General features: G+C 43.3%; 1 protein-coding gene across 2 annotated transcripts in view; it reads left to right on the top strand.

Annotated features, from left to right (window-relative positions):
* LOC140481941 (islet cell autoantigen 1-like protein) overlaps window positions 1-19681 on the top strand; it is a 108547-nt gene that overhangs the window by 75165 nt on the left and 13701 nt on the right. For both annotated transcript variants that reach the window (XM_072578678.1, XM_072578679.1), the window contains exons 9-11: window positions 2799-2890; window positions 9202-9245; window positions 11022-11120. In XM_072578678.1, the coding sequence (XP_072434779.1) occupies window positions 2799-2890; window positions 9202-9245; window positions 11022-11120 (235 nt within the window). The remainder of the gene's footprint in view (window positions 1-2798; window positions 2891-9201; window positions 9246-11021; window positions 11121-19681) is intronic.

Genomic DNA, 19681 nt, shown 5'->3' with positions numbered 1-19681 from the left:
CTCTCATCTTGAACTCGTGATCTCTGGTAATTGAGTTCTCCCAGAGTCACTCTGGGAAAAAGCTTCTTGCTATCCACCCTGTCAGTACAGCTCATGATTTTGTACACCTCAGTCAGGTTCCCCCCTTCCACCTCTGTCTTCCTAATGAAAATAATCCTAATCGACGCAACCTTTATTCATAAATAGTGTCCCCTATACCAGGCAACATCCTGGTGAACCTTCTGTGTACCCTCTCCAAAGCAAATCATTGGATCATTAGCTTGGGATGACAATGAAAAATGAGATGGGTCAATTCAGAGTTAGAATAATCAACTAGTGGAGAACAGACTTCAATGGGATAAGAACAGAGCTGGGCCAGAAGGACTGGAACCAAATGCTGGTGGGAGAAACAGGAACTAAACAATGGGCTACCCTTGCACAAACAGTATCCCAGTCTATATTTGGATAGCAAAGTGCTCCATTATTCTTACCTCATGATGGTGGTACTTCTTCCTGTAATCCCCTGTAGGTTTGTTTCTTTGCATCCTTCCCAACAGCTGGTGGTCTATAAATCACACCGAGTAATGTAAATGTGACCTATTCCTGAGCTCGAAATTAATTGATTTTGTTTTTGAACCTTCAGAGACATCCTCTTTCTCCAGTATTGCAGTGTTCTCCTTAACCAAAAACAGCACTCTATTTTCCCTTCCTTGTCATGTCTGAAAATGTTGGAACCAGAAGTGTACACTATCCAGATTTGTCCTTTCCTGAGACACCACAATTTCACAAATTAATCATAGCATCATAGATCTGTGTCAAGAAGGGTGATAGAAGTAAACTAGGAAATTACAGTCCAGTGAGTCTCATGTCAGTGGTAGGGAAACAATTGGAGAAAATTCTGAAGGAACAAATTAATATCCACTTGGAAAGGAATGGGTTAGTTAGGGATAGTTAGCATGGTTTTGTCAGAGGGAGGTCATGCCTAACAAATTTGTTAGAATATTTTTGAAAATATGATCAAGTCTGTGGAAGAGGGAAGCTCAGCTGATGTAGTTTATATGGAATTTAGCAAAGCTTTTGACAAGGTCCCACATGGGAGATTGACTCAGAAGGTTAATGCACATGGAATTGAGGGAATCTGGTGAGATGGATCAGAAACTGGCTTTAAATAGGACACAAAGGGTAGTGGTAGAAAGCTGCTTGAATGACTGGAGGCCAGTGTCCAGCAGTGTATCACAAGGGTCAGTACGGGGACCTTTATTATTTGTTAAATACATGGATGATATAGAAAATGTGGGGGGCTATGTTAAGGTTGGTGGAATGGTTAGTAGTGAAGAAGATGGTTGTAGGCTGCAGGAAGATAAAGATGGGTTGGTCAGATGGCCGTACCAGTGGCAGATGATACTTAAACCTGATAAGTGTGAGGTGATACACTTTAAGAAGAAGAACCAAGATGAGGGAATGTTTAATGAATGGCAGGGCACTGGGTAGCATATAGGAACAGAGGGATCTTGAGGTAATTATTCACAGATCTCTGAAGTTGGCCAAGCGTGTGAATTAAGGCATATGGGACACTTGGTTTCACCAGGCATGGCAGAACATGTAAGAGCAAGCAGGTAATGTTGGAGTTGTACAGAGTGTTGGTTAGGCTGGAGTGCTATGTGCACAATTGGGCGGCATGGTAGCTCAGTGGTTAGCACTGCTGCCTCTCAGCACCAGGGTCCCAGGTTCGATTCCAGCCTCGGGTGACTGTATGTGTGGAGTTTGCACATTCTCCTCATGTCTTTGCAGGTTTCCTCCGGTGCTCCGGTTTCCTCCCACAGTCCAAAGATGTGCAGGTTAGGTGAATTGGCCATGCTAAATTGCCCATAGTGTTAGGTGCATTTGTCAGAGGAAAATGGGTCTGGGTGGGTTACTCTTCAGATGGTCGGTGTGGGCCAAAGGGCCTGTTTTTACACTGTAGGAAATCTAATCTAATCTAATCAATCCAGGCGCCTCAGTATTCTGTAAGTTTGAATGGGATCCCCCTGCATCTTTTTGAATTCCATTGAGTACAGACCCAGAGTCCGCAATCGCTCCTCAGATGACAGCCTCAGCAGTGTATCTTTGCTCTTGTAATCTAGCCCTCTTGAAATTAATGCAAATATTACCTCTGTGTTCTTGACTGCCAACTGAACCTTAAGAGAATCCTGAACAAGGACTCCTAAGTCCTTTTATGCTTCAGATTTATGAAGCCTTGCCCCGTAAGGATTCTGGGTAATCCAAGATGGCGGATGGGAAAAATTTCTAGCTGTAACAGGCTGCTCCTTTTTTGAGGTATTTTAGGTGTTGGAGTGGGTCTGAGTGGAATGCTTTTCAGAGGATTGATGTGGAATCGATGAACCAAATGGCCTACTTCCACATTGTAGAGATTCTGTGATCTATGATATAAGATATTGACCAATGAATCTATTTTGATTGATGACTAAGTATTGGTCAGGAGTTTTGGAAGAATTCCTTGTTTCTTATCTGTCTACCCTAAAGGGTAGATGAGACAGTGATACTCCCAATTGCCATAAGTATCAGTCACTGCTACTAAATGTTGGTCTATCCCATGATGCCCACAACCAATAAGTGACAGACACCAAATGCAAGGTTGTGCTTGTGGATCATTACTACAATTATTCGGTGAAGATGTAGTCACTTCATACTCCAGGACTAAATAAATGTTATTTATTCTCCTTTGTTAATATTAGACCCAAAAAATAATCAAACAATGCAATTTGCAGGGTCTCATTTCTGACTTTCAGTGCTTTGATTGTTTCTTTTTAAACTCCTAGAGCTTGCAAGACCCATTTAGTCATCTAACGGAGGAGGAGCTCAACCAGAATCAAGAGAAAGAGAAGGACTGTGTAACTAATGACATAGACAAGTAAGTAAAGATCCCTGTAATCACAAACAGGAGGGGCTAGGAGGAAATGGCTGTACCTCACAAGTCAGCAGCTGCATTGTTCACTGGTCGCACACTCACTTTATGCCTTTCTTGGAACAAGTTTCAGCCAGATGAAGAAATCAATATGGGGGGACAGACAGATGTTGTTATAAGATGTTTCTGACTATAAGGCACGTTACAGTATATTCTAGGATGACCTTACTCATGACTTTTTTCTGAGCTGGTCACATATCTGAATCTTTCCTCCACTGTCTGCTGGATATCAGCTGAAACGGACCCCCAGAGCTAAGGCTGACTCACCCCCAACTGATCAACATGTGGAAGAATTACCGCACATCTGTAAACACTGGAATAAATTACAAAAAGAGCTTCCATGTGTTATCCACTATGGCACACATTCCTGGCCAGCCATAATGACTAGGATAGACTGGATTTAATTGCTGATATCTGCCCTGGCTCATTCTTGCCTCTTTGTCTGAGGGACAAGGTGATTCAGCTCCTTAAGCCTGTGAAACCCTGGCTGACCAGTGACCTAACCCGAGACTTCCATGGGCATTTGTCTATAGGATGAGAGAAATAAATTGTTTTGAGTGGTTGGGAGATCATAATTTTGTTGTTTGGGGGGGGGGTGCGGGGGGACAGGGAAACAGTGAGTGGGAGATGTGAGGACTGGGGACGGTCAGAGAACAGGATGTGTGCTGAGCAAGAGGGTCAGTGAAGACAGAGAGCAGCGGATAAATAGAAAGAATTAGTAAATCATTTCAGATTTTTAAATGTATTGCAGTGTAAGAACAAATAGAATTTTCTCTCCCGTAGTGGATATTGATGCACTAAATGTATGAGGTGACTTCTGCGGTCTTCACTATAGACCGAGCTCTTTTCCAGCGTGGGACATCCTTGTGTGATAAATGATAGTCTAAAGTTGCAATAAGATGGACTGAGGGATTCAGAAAATAAAAATGATGTGTTTTTTCGGTGGAGGGAAAGACAGATTTAAAGTTCCTCCTAATTTCCACTCTTCTTTAATCATGAGTTAATCGTCAAAGGTACACAGCAAGTATGGGGAAACACAACAGGCTCTTGGTGTGAGGAAACAGCAGCAGTGTGTTGAGTCAGTTACCACACTCATAGTAATCTCGAGGATCGTCCATTAAAGGCTGATGCAGGTCACAAAGCAAAGAATTGTTTTATTAAAAGCAAGATCATAACTGTTCCCCTGTACATGATTTCAAATCCTTTTTCATTATTCTCCCATTCAGGAGCCTGGAGGCACAACAATTAGGCTCTTCACTTTTACTGTGGAAATATGTGGAGACTTCCATTTAGTTTGACTATTAAAGTAGCTTGTTTGTTACTGGAAGGCCTCACAGATGATGAAGTTTTGTTATAAATATGCAGTATTTAATAAAACAGGTTATTGATGCACCCAGCGAGTAAGCTACCATTGGTACCAAAAAGTGAAATTGAGGGACATGGGAACCAATGGATTCTAGAAGCAGAGGAAGACTTGAGTGAGGTGCCGCGTTCCACATGTTGAGGGTTTGGAAATAAATCTATTAAAATCTTAATTCCCATGTAGTGTCACGTACAGAGGAGGAACAGCACAGTACAGGCCCCTCGGCCCTTGATGTTGTGCCAACCTTTAATCCTACTCTAAGATCAAACTACCTGCATACCCTTCATTTTATTATCTTCCATGTACCTATCCAAAAATTGCTTAGATGTCCTTAATGTATCTGATACTGCATTCCACGGACCCACCACTCTCTGTATAAAGAATCTACCTCTGACAATCGCCTTAAATTATACCCCCTCGTGATAGCCATTTCTGCCCTGGCGAAAAAATGTCCTTGGCTATCCACTCTATCTATGCCTCTCATCATCTTATACACCTCTATCAAGTCACCTTTCATCCTTCTTCACTCCAATGAGAAAAGCCCCAGCGTCCACAACCTTTCTTCATGAGACATGCCCTCTGGTCCAGGTAGCATCCTGGTAAATCTCCTCTCTAAAGCTTCCACATCCTTCCTATAATGAGGCGACCAGAACTGAACACAATATTCCAAAAAGTGTGGTCTAACCAGGGCTCTATAGAGCTGCAGCATAACCTCACGGCTCTTAAACTCAATCCCCCTGTTAATGAAAGCCAGCACACCATTCGCCACCTTAACAACCCTATCAACCTGGGTGGCAACTTTGAGGGATCTATAGATGTAGACCCCAAGATCCCTCTGTTCCTTCACACTGCCAAGAATCTTACCTTTAACCCTGTAATCGGCATTAAAATTTGACCTTCCAAAATGAATCACTTCACACTTGTCCCAGTTGAACTTGATCTGCCATTTCTCAGCCCAGCTCTGCGTCCTGTCAATGTCCGGTTGCAACCTACAACAGCCCTCCATACTATCCACAACTCCTCCAACCTTCGTGTCAACAGCAAACTTACTAATCCACCCTTCCACTTCCTCATCCAAGTCATTTATAAAAATCACAAAGAGCAGAGGTCCCAGAACCGATCCCTGCAGAACACCACTGGTCACTGAGCTTCAGGCTGAATACTTTCCATCTACTACCACCCTCTGTCTTCTATCGGCCAGCCAATACTGTATCCTATGCCTCCTTACTTTCTGAATGAGCCTATCATGTGGAACCTTATCAAACACCTTGCTAAAGTCTATATACCCCACGTCCGCTGCTCTACCTTCATCAATGTGTTTTGTCACATCCTCAAAGAATTCAGTATGGCTTATGAGGCATGACCTGCCCCTCTCAAGCTATGCTGGCTATCTGTAATCAAGCTATGCTTTCCCAAATAATCATAAATCCTGTCTCTCAGAATCTTCTCCAGTAATTTACCCACAACCGACGTAAGACTGACTGGTCTGTAATTCCCAGGGTTATCTCTATCCCTTTTCTTGATCAGGGGAATAACATTTGCCACCCTTCGATCTGGCGCTACTCCAGTGGACAGTGAGGACTCCAAAGATGCAGCAATCTCTTGCCATGCTTCCCGTAGTAACTTTGAGTATATCCCATCTGGCCCAGGGCACTTGCCTATCCTTCCATTTTTCAAAATTTCCAGCACATTCTCCTTCTTAACATCAACTTGTTCAAGCATATCAACCTGGTTCACACTGCCCTCACAAATGACAAGGTCCCTCTCACTAGTGAATACTGAAGCAAAGTATTCATTAAGGACCACCCCGCTCCTCCGACTCCAGGCACAAGTTCCCTCCACTATCTCTGATTGGCCCGACCCTTACTCTGGCTATCTCCTGTTCCTTGCGTATGAATGCCTTGGGGTTTTCCTTAATCCTACCTGCTAAGACTTTTTCATGCCCCCTTCTAGCTCTCCTAAGTCCATTCTTCAGTTCCTCCCTAACTACCTTGTAACACTCTAAAGCCCTATCTGATCCTTGCCTCCTCAACCTTAAGTAAGCTTCCTTCTTCCTCTTGACGGAATGTTCCACATCTTTTGTCATCCACGGTTCCTTCACCCTCCCATCCATTTCTTGTCTCAGTGGGACAAACCTATCCAGCACTCATAGCAAGTGCTCCCTAAATAACCTCCACATTTCTGTCCTGCATTTCCCTGAGAACATCTGTTCCCAGTTTATTCTCCAGATTTCCTGCCTAATAGCATTGTAATCCCACTCCCCCAATTAAGTATTTTCCCATACCATCTGTTCCTATCCCTCTCCATGACTATAGTAAAGGTCAGGGAGTTGTGATCACTATCACTGAAATGCTCTCCCACTGAGAGATCTGACACCTGACCTGGTTCGTTGCCAAGCACCAAATCCAATATGGCCTCCCCTCTCATTGGCCTTTCTACATATTGAGTCAGGAATCCTTTCTGGACACACGTGATAAAATCTGTTCTAACCAAATTATTTGCACTAATATGCTTTCAATCAATATTAAGGAAGTTAAAGGTACTCATGACAACAACCCTGTTACTTCTGTATCGTTCCAAAATCTGCATCTCAATCTGCTCCTCGGTCTCTGTTGCTATTAGGGACCTATAGAAAATTCCCAATAAAGTGAGTGTTCCTTTCCTGCTTCTGACTTCCACCCGTACTGACTCTGTAGACAAACTCCTCGACGACCTCCCTTTCTGCAACTGTGATACTACCCCGATTAGCAATGCCACACCTCTTTTACCACCTTCCCTATTCCTTTTGATACATCTAAACCCCAGAACATCCAACAACCATTCTTGCCCCATTGATACCCAAGTCTCTGTAATGGTCACAACATCGTAGCTCCAAACACTGATCCATGCTCTAAGTTCATAACCCTTATTCCTGACACTTCTTGCGTTAAAATAGATATGTCTATCCTTCCTCACAGACTCTCTGCACGCTGATTCTGCCTGTTCACCAGCTACCCCATCCTCTGAGCCATAGTTCTGGTACCCATCCTCCTGCCAAACTAGTTTAAACCCTCCTGAAGAGCTTTAACAAATCTCCCACCCAGGATATTGGTACCCATCCAGTTCAGGTGCAACCTGTTCTCCTTGTACAAGTCCCACCAATATCCCAGTGATCCACATATCTGAAGCCCTCCCTCCTACACCGACTCTGCAGCTATGTATTCAGCTGAGGAAGAACGGAAGAAAAAGGATTTGGAACCCTTGTTCTTTTGTACCTTAGTTGTTTCTCCTAGAATGGCGCCATTTTTATTCCATTAAGTTCAATGACTGCAGACTTCACAATATTTGGAGCACAGTTCGTTTGGCCCCCTATTAATTTTCAGATCCAGCTGGGCTATATCATAAGACCATAAGACATATGAGTGGAAGTAAGGCCATTTGGCCCATCGAGTCCACTCCACCATTCAAAGATATCTGATGGGAATTTCAATGCCACTTACCCGCACTCTCCCCGTAGCCCTTAATTCCTTGCGAGATCAAGAATTTATCAATCTCTTCCTTGGAGACATTTAACGTCCCAGCCTCCACTGCACTCTGCGGCAATGAATTCCACAGGCCCACCACTCTCTGGCTGAAGAAATGTCTTCTCATTTCCATTCCAAATTGACCCCTTCTAATTCTAAGGTTGTGCCCACGAGTCCTAGTATCCCCGCCTAACGGAAACAAATTCCTAGCGTCCACCCTTTCTAAGCCATGCATTATCTTGTAAGTTTCTATTAGCTGTCCCCTCAACTTTCCAAATTCTAATGAATACAATGCCAGGATCCCCAGCCGTTAATCGTATGTTAGGCCTACCATTCCAGGGATCATCCGTGTGAATCTCGGCTGGACATGCTCCAGTGTCAGTATATCCTTCCTAAGGTGTGGGGTTCAAACTTGAACACAGTATTCTAAATGGGGCCTAGCTAGAGCTTTATGAAGTCTCAGTAGCACATCTCTGCTTTTACATTCTAACCCTCTTGAATAAATGACAACAATACATTTGCTTTCTCAATCACAGACTCAACCTGCAAGTTAACCTTTAGAGAATCCTGGACTAGCACACCCAGATCCCTTTGTACTTCGGCTTTATGAATTTTCTCGCTGTTTAGAAAATAGTCCATGCCTGTATTCTTTTTTTCCAAAAGCCAAGACCATGCATTTGCTCATGTTGAATTTCATCAGCCATTTCTTGGACCACTCTCCTAAACTGTCTAAATCTTTCTGCAGCCTCCCCACCTCCTCAGTACTACCTGCCTGTCCACCTAACTTCATATCATCAGCAAACTTCACCAGAATGCCCCCAGTCCCCTCATCCAGATCATTAATATATAAAGCGAACAGCTGTAGCCCCAACACTGAACCCTGCGAGACACCTCTTGTCACTAGCTGCCATTCCAAAAAAGAACCTTTTATCCCAACTCTCTGCCTTCTATCAGACAGCCAATCCCCAATCCATGCCAGTAGCTCACCTCGAACACCATGGGCCCACTCCTTACTCAGCAACCTCCCGTGAGGCACCTCATCAAAGGCCTTTTGGAAATCTAGGTAGATAACATCCACTGGGTTTCCCTGGTCTAACCTAACTGTTACCTCTTCAAAGAATTCTAACAGGTTTGTCAGGCACGACCTCCCCTTACTGACTTGTTCTAATCCAACCCTGCACTTCCAAGAATTTAGAAATCTCATCCTTAACGATGAATTCTAGAGTTTTACCTACAATCGAGGTTTGGCTAATCAGCTGATCATAGCTCAGTGTTAACATGTTGCTGCTGAGTTTCGTTGGTAAATGCTTTGGAGGGAAGTGAACTGTGATAGGAAACCAGTGGGATGGTCAGCAGGTTTCTCCATCTGACATGGTTTCATTTGTTTGCAGGTTGGTGGTCCTGGATGAAGATGAAGAACCTGAACCTGGTGCAGGTAAAGGATTGAGAGGACCTTGCAGCCACCATCAAATTTCAGCACGACTTGAGGGGAATTTAACTTTCGATCCAAAGTATTCCCTCACCATAAATCTGGGGAAAAAAAAACAAATGCTGCTGTCTGTAGATGGGAATTACAAATTCTGATTTATTCATTTTCTTGGAATGCCAAAGGAGCCAAAGCTAGAGAACCAGCATCAAAACCAGGAGGGAGACTGATGCTAAAATGTAACACAATAGGGGAAACAGTGATAGGATACACGTTTAGTCCACCGTCCTGGTGTATATGCTCCACCCAAGCTTCACCTTGTCCTATCCTTTCTCTCCTGCCCGCACACTCCAAATGGATTCATCTTGTGCACCTCAACTACTTCTCATGACAGAGTTCCGCCTTGTTTTCAGTTTCTGAGTAAACGTTTTACTTAGTTATCTGACCAGATCGGCAGTGCCTAGTGTGGCTAATCCCGAGTGAAGAGTCTGATTTTATTCTGCAGTGTACCCAAGATCCCTTATTAGATTATACTGAGGGTTCAGAAAAGGAGACTTGTTTTCCTTCATTCATGGGATGTGGGCGTCATTGACTGACCGGGATTTATAGTCCACCCCTAATTGCAGCTTGAGAAGGTGGTGGTGGTGATATTGTGTTCTTGCAGCCCACGTGCTATAGGTTGACCCACAATCCCCTTAGGCAAGGAATTCCTAGATTTTAACCCAGCGACAGTGAAGGAATGGCGATACATTTCCAAATCAGGATGGTGAGTGTCTTGCAGTGGAACTAGAAACCAAGAGCACATTGGTGGTCCTAATCATTACAGAAGCACTGGGTGATACCATGGATATGGGCACCCTACTAAATTCAAATTCTCTTTAGAACTTTTTCCTTCCATTTCTCAACCATCAACTGGCTAAACCAGCAGGCTGGCCAGCTGCCAGGCAGGAAAACCGATCAGCATAGAGCTGCAGTCAGGAATGTCCCAGGTACTGCACTCGGAGAGAGATCCCGAGTCTAGGAAGAGGGCTGTGGAAAGTCATTTTTCTGTTACTGGGGAGGGAGAAAGTCACCATGAAGTCTCTCTCTCGATTTCTACTTGTTGCTGCTGCTGCTACAACGAGGTCAATTAACTCAGCATCAAATACGATTGAAACATGGTGTGTAACTCAATACTCAGCAAAGCACAGAGACTGCAATAAATTGACATTGCAATGGACTAGGAAAGCACCATCCAATCAGAATTGGATTGGCTTTGCCAAATGGACATCCGTTGAGGCAGCTGCAGAGTTCTCATGTAACTGAGAAGTAGCCAAGTTGTCCTCCAGCAGTAAAATTGTAATGTTTTTGATTAATTATGGCTTCTATTATAGAGCTGTTATAGCTGATTTAGCAATGCTGATGTGTTATGAAGTGTTCTAAGGGATTAGATAGTAATTCAAGGTATTGAGCAGCAAGACCAAGCTTCAGGCCTCACTCAAGTCTCAATGTACTGTACTGCACTTTGGCAGATCATATTGGGTGTGTCAGCATTCTTTGCTCATCCATAGCCCATAGGTTAGTTTCCCAATTGAAATTGGTTTCTTAGCAAGGCTGAGCAGATCTGCATCACTTTGATGCAAGGAGAGAGAGATCGGTTCAGTTATCCTGATGATTGTGGAATGAAGTTGATGCAAGTATGGCCTTGTATTGGGGGAATGCACGTTTATTTTTGTCACTTGTTTATTTTTCAGTCGTAAAGTATTGTGTCTTCTAGCCTCATTTTGTGCTGTTCCACACTAACAGGGGGTGAGAGCGAAGTACCAGTGAACACTTCCATCCAGGATGATACACAATTAGCTGCAGAACTGGAACAGTCTAGCAACACGCAACTCGATGAGATGGGTAAAATCCATGTGCATGCTTACCTTTACTTTGGTGATGGTTAGATCTATTATCCAAAACTCTACTAATCAAACAAAATTTGTATTAGATGTCGTATGTGGGCACCACATGTGGTGCAGGTTGATTTGTTTTTCATTTATCCATAGGATGAAGGTATTCCATCCCTAATTGCCCAGAAGATAGTTAAGAGCCAATCCTATTGCTGTCAGTCTGGAGTCACATGGAGGCCAGCCGAGTAAGGATGGCAGATTTCCTTCCCTGAAAGACATCAGTGAACCAGATGGGTTTTTCCAACAATCAGTGATGATTGCATCATCACCATTAGGATATGTTTTGTAATTCCACATCTTTAGTGACATAGAGTCATAGAGATGTACAGCATGGAAACAGACCCTTCGGTCCAACCCGTCTATGCCAACCAGATATCCCAACCCAATCTTGTCCCACTGACCAGCACACGGCCCATATCCCTCTAAACCCTTCCTATTCATATACAAGTCCAGATGCTTTTTAAATGTTATAATTGTACCAGCCTCCACCACTTTCTCTGGCAGCTCATTCCATACACACACGCACGAAAAGGTTGCCCCTTAGTCCCTTTTAAATCTTTCCCCTCTCACCTTAAAGCTATGCCCTTTAGTTTTGGACTCCCCTATCTGGGGAAGAGACCTCGGCTAGGTAACCATGATTTTATATAGAACCTTCCATAAGGCCACCCCTCATCCTCCGATGCTCCAGGGGAAATAGCCCGAATCTATTTAGCGTCTCCTGTATAACCGTCTCACCCTTGCAACATGCTTGTAAATATTATTTTGAACCCTCGTCACCTACTTGAAGCTTCGCAACATTCTTCCTACAGCAGGGAGACCAGAACTGACGCATTATTCCAGTAAAGACCTAACCAATGTCCCGCAAGAGTGTTTTGCAGTTGTTGAAAAATTCATAGCCTCTCACCTTCTTTTGTTGTCACAATATTTGCATGGCCAGTCCAGTTCAGTTTCTGATCAGTGGTAATTCTTGGGCTGTTGATAGTTGGAGATTCAATGATGGCAAGGCAATGGTTAGATTCTCTCTCATTTGTTGTGGTCATTGCCTGGCACATGTGTGATATGTATTTTAATTTGCAATTGTCAACCTAAGCTGGTTAGAAACAGTTTACTAAGCTCCTTCTAAGGTGTGGTAGTCATCGAATTTGATCCGCAGCTCAGAGATTCAGAGTTTATAATCCCTGCATAGCGAGTTGCAAAATGTAATCACTAAATTCAATAGTTTGTGGGTTGACACCAAAAATAACAGCCAGATTACTGACAACATGCAGCCTATTCACTGGAGGTTTTAAGGGGAAGGAGTTGGCAGACCTACTGGATTTTTCAAAAGTGATCAAAGTTCCACGCTTTGTGCTTGATATTTAAGTATCTCTGTTGTAAGGCAATAAATATCCAAATCCAGAAACCAAACCTTTAAAAATGTCAGATGTCACACGACACCAGGTTGTAATCCAACAGGTTTATTTGAAATCACAAGCTTCCGAAGCGCTGCCCCTTGGTCAGGTGAAGTGGAGGGAAGCGCATAGGCACAGAACTGACAGGCAGAGAGGTCATTGCGAGATAATTCCTGGTAATTAAGCGTGTCAAAAGTTAGTACAAATGGCGTGAGTTGAGTGTTGACAGGCTGAATAGCAAGTCTCTGCAGATGATCAAAAGTTTCAAACAGTGTGAGTAAAGTAGGTGAAAGTGAGGACTGCAGATGCTGGAGATTAGAGTCAAGATCTGAGTGGTGCTGGAAAAGCACAGCAGGGCAGGCAGCATCCGAGGAGCATGGAATCGACGTTTCGGGAATGGTGATGTGTGAGTAAAGTGTCAACAGCTGAATAACGTGAGGCAGAGACAACTCCACATCATTAAAAATAATGTGCAGGGCAATCAAAAATGTTAATGGCTGTACAAACATGCTTCCTTAGCATTTCTTACTGTAAATTACTGGGATAGATAGTTGTATCAAATAATTCCCACTTTGAATGTTCCAATTTTGGTGGCATGACTGGGATTCCAGTTACTTTCCCAGAATGAATGGGCACCAATATATATATGAGCACCACTTGGAATGTTCAGTGAGAACATCCCTTCACATAGGATCTTCAACACAGTAAAATGTACTAAGACCCTTCTTAGGAATATCAGCAAGTTAAGAACAAGATCGAGCCACACAGGGAAGCTGACTGAAACTTGGTCGAGAATGGTTTTAGATAGAAGGCACAATTACGAATGAGAATGGCTGGGGAGGGGTGAGCAGGCAGAGGTATTGAGATCTCCGAGATAGTGAGGCTGGCAAATGGGGCTGAGTGAGGCCAAAGAAGGATTTGAATAGAAGGATGAGAATAATTTTCACACCTTCCTGAAGTAATGTGACACAGAAAACTGAAAGGTAAGCTATTTTAATAACAGGGTAGGTTAAACCAGCTTGCTGGTCACTTGCTTCAAGTTGTGATTGCCCCCAAGTCTGTCTGTTCTGATACCCAGTGGATGATGATATTGGCAGGGTGTGTAAATTGCAGTTACTAGGAAAGACTAGATAGGCTATGTTCATCAGAACAGAGGAGTCTGAAGGGTATCATAAATGAGGTGTTCAAATACGGATACAGGGAACAGGGAATTCCTGTTTTCCCTAGGAGAGAGGTCACTTACCAGGGGATACAGGTGACTGGTTTGAGAACGTAGAACGTAGAAAGTGCAGCACAGAAACAGGCCTTTTAGCCCTCAGATCTCTGCTGTCCTTGATGCCATCTGTTCATATGCAAACCATATTCCTCCATTCCCTACCCATTCATCTGTCTGTCTAAATACCTCTTTAACTCAGCTATCATATCTGCTTCTATCACCTCCCGTGACAGTGTGGTTCAGGCACCTACCACCCTGTGTACAAAAAATTTTCCTAACACGTTTCTGTCAGCATCTTTACCACCTTATCCACTGGTGTTGCCAACTTTGGGGAGCTATAGAGTTGGAGCAAAGATACCTCTGTATATCAATCAGTACTGCTGAGGGTCATGTCATTTACTATATATCTTTCTCCTGCATTTGGCCTCCCAAAGTGCATCCGCGCTCACTTGTCCAGATTAAACTCCATCTGTGTCTACGAATGTTTACACTGACCCGATGAAACTCCCACCCAAGTACAATGTGAGTTTTAATTAACCCCAACAACATTTTTTTTGCCCCTTGTTGTTTTCTATCTCCACTGTTGCAGGATCTACATGATTATTTTATAAGCCAATATTGTTCCTCACTTCTTTACTAATGCTACCCCATCTGTCTTCCCTTTTTTATCTGTCCTTCCTACAGTGAATATCTGTGGAGGTTCAGTTCCCACCCTCAGTCGCCCTGCAGCCAGATCACCATTATTGCAAATATGTCATAATAGTTTATCTACATACACTGCTGATTTATATACCCTTACTGTGAATGCTCCACGCAATAAGACACACAGCTATTAGACTTGTCTTTTTAACCTTATTCATCACCTTAGCTTTATTTTGCACTGTGGTCCCATTTGTTTCTCATCCTTTTTTTTGGTCTGTCTACCATCCTTGCTTTTTAATCTTTCTGTCTTTTCTTTCTGCCCTTGTTTCTCCATCTTCTGTCACCTTGCTCAGGTTTCCACCCCTGCCTTTCTAGTTTAAACTCTTCCACTAGCAGGAGCAGACCTCTGTAACCTGTACTGTTTTGTTTAAAAGGTTCAGTGTGCAACCTGCAGCCTAATGACTATGTAAGGGATAAGCATGTGTGTCAATAATCTGTGAAATCCGAGGCATTTGACCTACAGGGTCAGTGGGAACCCCACCAGTGCACAGTGAATTAACTCAATTATTCTACTGACGTGCAGTTTTCTTTGGAGTTTATGTTTTACATTGGCTGCCTCAGTTTCATTCGGTAAAGTCTAGGACTCTACAGCTTGGATGTATATCATTGAAAGGAGAAAGCTTGATTTATCCGTGCAGCGGTCAGATATTTGGGAAAAGTTCCCAGTGTTTTCTAATGCATCATGAATTCTATTAATGTCTGTATATTTTAATTTAGTGACTCAGGTAATGTTCCAGGGACTCAGATTCAAATCACACAATGGCAGATGGTGAAATTTGAATTCCGTAAAAACCTGGAATTCAGTGTCTAATGATAAATGCTCTGTAGGGAAGGAAACTGTTACCCTGACCAGATCTAATACCTGGCACAGCATGGTGGCTCAGTAGTTAGCAGTGCTGCCTCACAATACCAGGCACGCAGGTTCAATTCTAGCTTCAAAGTGACTGTCGATGTCTAGTTTGCACATTTTTCTTTCGTCTGCGAGGGCTTTCTTCCAGGTGCTCCAGTTTCCTCCCACATGGTGGATTAGCCATGGGTAGTGCAGGGTTACAGGGATAGGGTAGGGGGTTGAGTCTGGGTGGGATGCTCTTCAGAGAGTCAATGAGGACTTGTTGGGCCAAATGGCCCAGTTCCACGCAGTAGGGATTCTATGATTCTGGCCTACATGTACCCTCTGGGCAACTAAGGATAGGCGATAAATGCTGGCCTCGTTAACAGATGGCTGTGAATACATTTTTAAAAAAGGGGCTGATCATTTACGTCCTGAACTCTCTGCCACACAAAGTTGTGAATTCTCCACTACTCAATATATTTAACTTGGGGGTAGAAAGCGTTTTGGTCTCTTGGGGAATCAAGGCTGATGGGGGCAGTAGAGTTGAAACCTAAGGTCAGCCATGATAGTATTGAATGGTAGAGCGGTCTTGATTGGCAGATTGGCCTACTCCTTGTATTCCTTCTGTTTCTGTGTGCAGGAGTGAGCAGAATTGGATGGACTGAATAATTTGCTCGTCACAGGAAATACACTCTTTCTTTGATGATTGAATGTCTGCAGCAAATGGCTGAGTCACACAAGCCAGGAGCAGTCCTTTTTATCCCCAGTTTACTACCAAGCAGTAGAGTCGCAGAGCCCAGAACAGACCCTAAGGTCCACCTTGTCTGTGTTGACCAGATATCCCAACTTAACTTAGACCCATTTGCCAGCATTTGGACCATATCCCTCCAAACCCTTCCTATTCATATACCCATCCAGATGCCTTTTAAATGTTGTAGTTGTACCAGCCTCCACCACTTCCTCTGGCAGCTCATTCCATACACGTACCACCCTCTGTGTGAAAGGTTACCTCTCCGGTCCTTTTTAAATATTTCCCCTCTCATCTTAAAACTATAACCTGTAATTTTGGACTCAGCCACCCCAGGGAAAAGACCTTGGGCTATCCATGCCCCTCACAATTTTATAAACCTCTATAAGGTCACCCCTCAACCTCCAGCGCTCTCGGAAAAATAGCTTCAGCCTATTCTGCTTCTCTGAATAACTCAAGGCTATTCGACCTAACAAAGAAAGTTTTTACCTCCCTCCCTCCTGTGCTCTCTGCTTTGATCCGCCTCTGCTCCTTATCTCATTCTCTGCTGAGCTGTATCCAGACAGACCTTTGTCCCGATCTTTATGCTTTCAGCTCTTACTTCATGTTTGCTGCCAGGGAGACAATAGATTAAAAAGTGCCTGCTTTTAACACACTGTCAGGAGGTGCCCCAGATTTATTGTCTCATATCCATATTTCCTTATTAAGTCCTAATTCTGATAGCTGGCCCAGTGGCAAGGTCAGAGTGGGCCAATGCTGGAACTGACAGAACTGCTTCCACTATTCACTGGCAAAGCAACTCAGGCCAGAGGAATTGTTCAGAACATTTTGTACCAGGTCTCCACTCATTTCGAAGACTTTTGTTGGATTTAAATTGGAGTAAAGTATCCTGCACAAAATAAATAGTGTGCCTGACTCCACAGCAGTGGACTGTCACTCACTCAAAGACTTTGATTTGAGCCATAACAAATGGAACCTTGCCACTTTAGTCTCTGAATGGAAGGGTGTTGTTACATTTTTAGGGTTGGGGAAGAGGAAGCATAGCTGCTACCACCCATTGTGTGCTTGGAAACCTCCTCCAGCCATGTGCTGGGAGTCAGTTATGGCAGAGAGCCTGTAAACTCCAGGAAACGCCACTTGGGGCGACATGGTGGCTCAGTGGTTAGCACTGCTGCCTCAGAGCGCCAGGCACCTGGGTTCAATTCTAGCCACAGGCGACTCTGTGTGGAGTTTGCACATTCTCCCTGTGTGCTCCGGGTGCTTCGGTTTCCTCTCACAGTCCAAAGATGTGCAGGTCAGGTGAATTGGCCATGCTAAATTGCCCATAGTGTTCAGGGATTAGTCAGGCGTAAAGGTAGAGGGATGGGGAATGGGTTCAGGTGGGATACTCTTCGGAGGGTCAGTGTGGACTTGTTGGGCCGAAGGGCCTGTTTCCGCACTGTAGGGATTCTTAAAAAAATAAAATCCCAATGATGTGTCCACTCTGCTCCAAAGTGGGCCCTTAATTGCCGTTCATTGGTTAGCTCTTGCTGCTGGCCAACCAGACTTCCTATTCTGCAAGTTTACTCCTGGTCCTGCCTTTAAACCTATCTTAGCAGGATGGGCGTATTTCTGTCTGGCATCGTAAAATCTTGTAATAGCGAACTGTACAGATTATCGATCCCCAATTTATGTAAAACAGTATTGTTCTCCGAGTGTGTGCAATGCTAAACGCTCTCGACTGCTTATCCCTACTTATTGTGAAAAAGGGTTAGTAGATCAGCTTAAACTGGTGTACAAAGAATGATTCCACCAATGAACTTTGGAAAGCAATTAGTCACTAGCTCTGATTATTGTCATGTAACTAACCATCATGGTGCTCTCCAGTCAGAATAATCACTTTGTGAATTTTCCTACAGTTGCACTGCTCAATTAAATCAAAAAGAAAGACAATTATAAGTAAAACTAATTGCTTCCAGAGTTCACTGGTGAAATTATTCTCTCTCTAGCAGTTTAAGATGCGCCACAAAACACTTTCTCCCATCAAAGCCAGTCCCTCTGGAACGCACTCATTTACCTCACTGACTCTCCCCTCCAAGTAATTCAATTAAATTGAAAGGAAGTTTTAAAAATCAAGAGGGAACAGAGATGCAGGGTAATGAACAGACCATCAAAATCAGGATTAAAGTGTGAAAGGATGGGGTAGAAAATATATGCAGAAGAATACAGCAGAAATCAGAACCAGAATAAGCAATAATTGTGAAAGATTCATGCTTAAGGCTCTTTACCTGAATGTACGCTGCATCTATAACAAAACATGAGGTGACAACACAAACAGAAATGAATGTGACTTGGTAGCTATTACAGAGATGTAGTGTAGGATGATCAACGTGAGGTATAAGAGATATAACATTTGTGAAGAACAGGCAAACAGGAACAGGAGGTGGGGTAGCTTTGTTAATGAAGATTCTATCAGTGGTGATTTTGATATGATAAATTGTGGTGTGGAATTGGTGTGGGTAGAAATAAGGATCGCAAGGGAACGAAGTCACGTGTGGAAATGATCTATAGGCCCCTGAACACTTACAACACTGTAAGACAAAATATAAATCAGGAAATAGTGGAGGCAAATAAGAAAAGCACTATAATAGGTAAATTTAATCTGCATGTTGACTACACAAATCATGGAAGATGATTTTGTGGATTGCATCATGAATTGCTTCTGTGGTTGTCCATCGTACCTAGAAACAGGCTAGTTTAGATTTAGTAATGTGTAAAAAGAGATCTTGTAGTTAAGGATCTTCTGGGGAGTAGTGATGTAACGATCCCAAAGTGGTCAAATTTTAAGTTGTTTGAGGGAGAGTAATTCAGGCCTCAAATCAATGTCCTCAATTTAAATAGGGGTAAACACAGAGATATGAAGAAGAGTTGTCCAAAGTGGGAAAGTGAGTGGAACAAAAGTGGCAAATATTTAAGCCGATGTTTGGTTCTGCTCAACAAAAAGCTTATTACAGTCAAAAAGGATAACTTGATGAGAAGGATGAAGTATCCACGCAAAAGCTAAGCCATACAAAGTGGCAAAAACTAGTGGGAGGCCACAGGATTGGGAATGCTTTAGGAACCAGCAGCAGGTGACTAAAAACAAAATGGGAGAAAATTGAAAGCAAATTGGCAGAAAATACCAAAGCAAACAGCAAGAGCTTCTCCAGGTTAATACAAAGGGAGTCACCAATGTGGGTGTAGGAACTTGGAAGATGCAAATGGGAAATAATTGGCAGATAATTGAAACCAATATTTTGCAGTCTTCATAGTTGAGGACATTATAAATGTCTCAAAGAAAACATAGGGAAGGTGCTAATGGGAGTAAAGATCTTGTAGCAACCTGTATCTCAAGAATAAAGTATTTGACAAGTCGCCGGGACCTGATGGCCTGCACCCAATGGTTTTAAAGGAGGTGCCTGCAGGTATTGGTCAGTCTATTCCAGAACTCACTAGATTCCAGAGGTATTCCAGCAGATTAGTGATTTTCCCCCAGTGTGGTGCTCCTGTTCAAGAAGGGATGGAGACAGAAAGGCAGGAAACTATAGGCTAGTTAACCAAACAGCTGTCATGGGGAAAAAGCTGGCGTCCATTACTAAGGAAG

Source organism: Chiloscyllium punctatum, chromosome 10, assembly GCF_047496795.1.
Source record: "Chiloscyllium punctatum isolate Juve2018m chromosome 10, sChiPun1.3, whole genome shotgun sequence".
NCBI lineage: Eukaryota > Metazoa > Chordata > Chondrichthyes > Orectolobiformes > Hemiscylliidae > Chiloscyllium > Chiloscyllium punctatum.
Note: the sequence above shows the minus strand (reverse complement) of the source record. Positions and strands in the feature narration are given on the sequence as shown.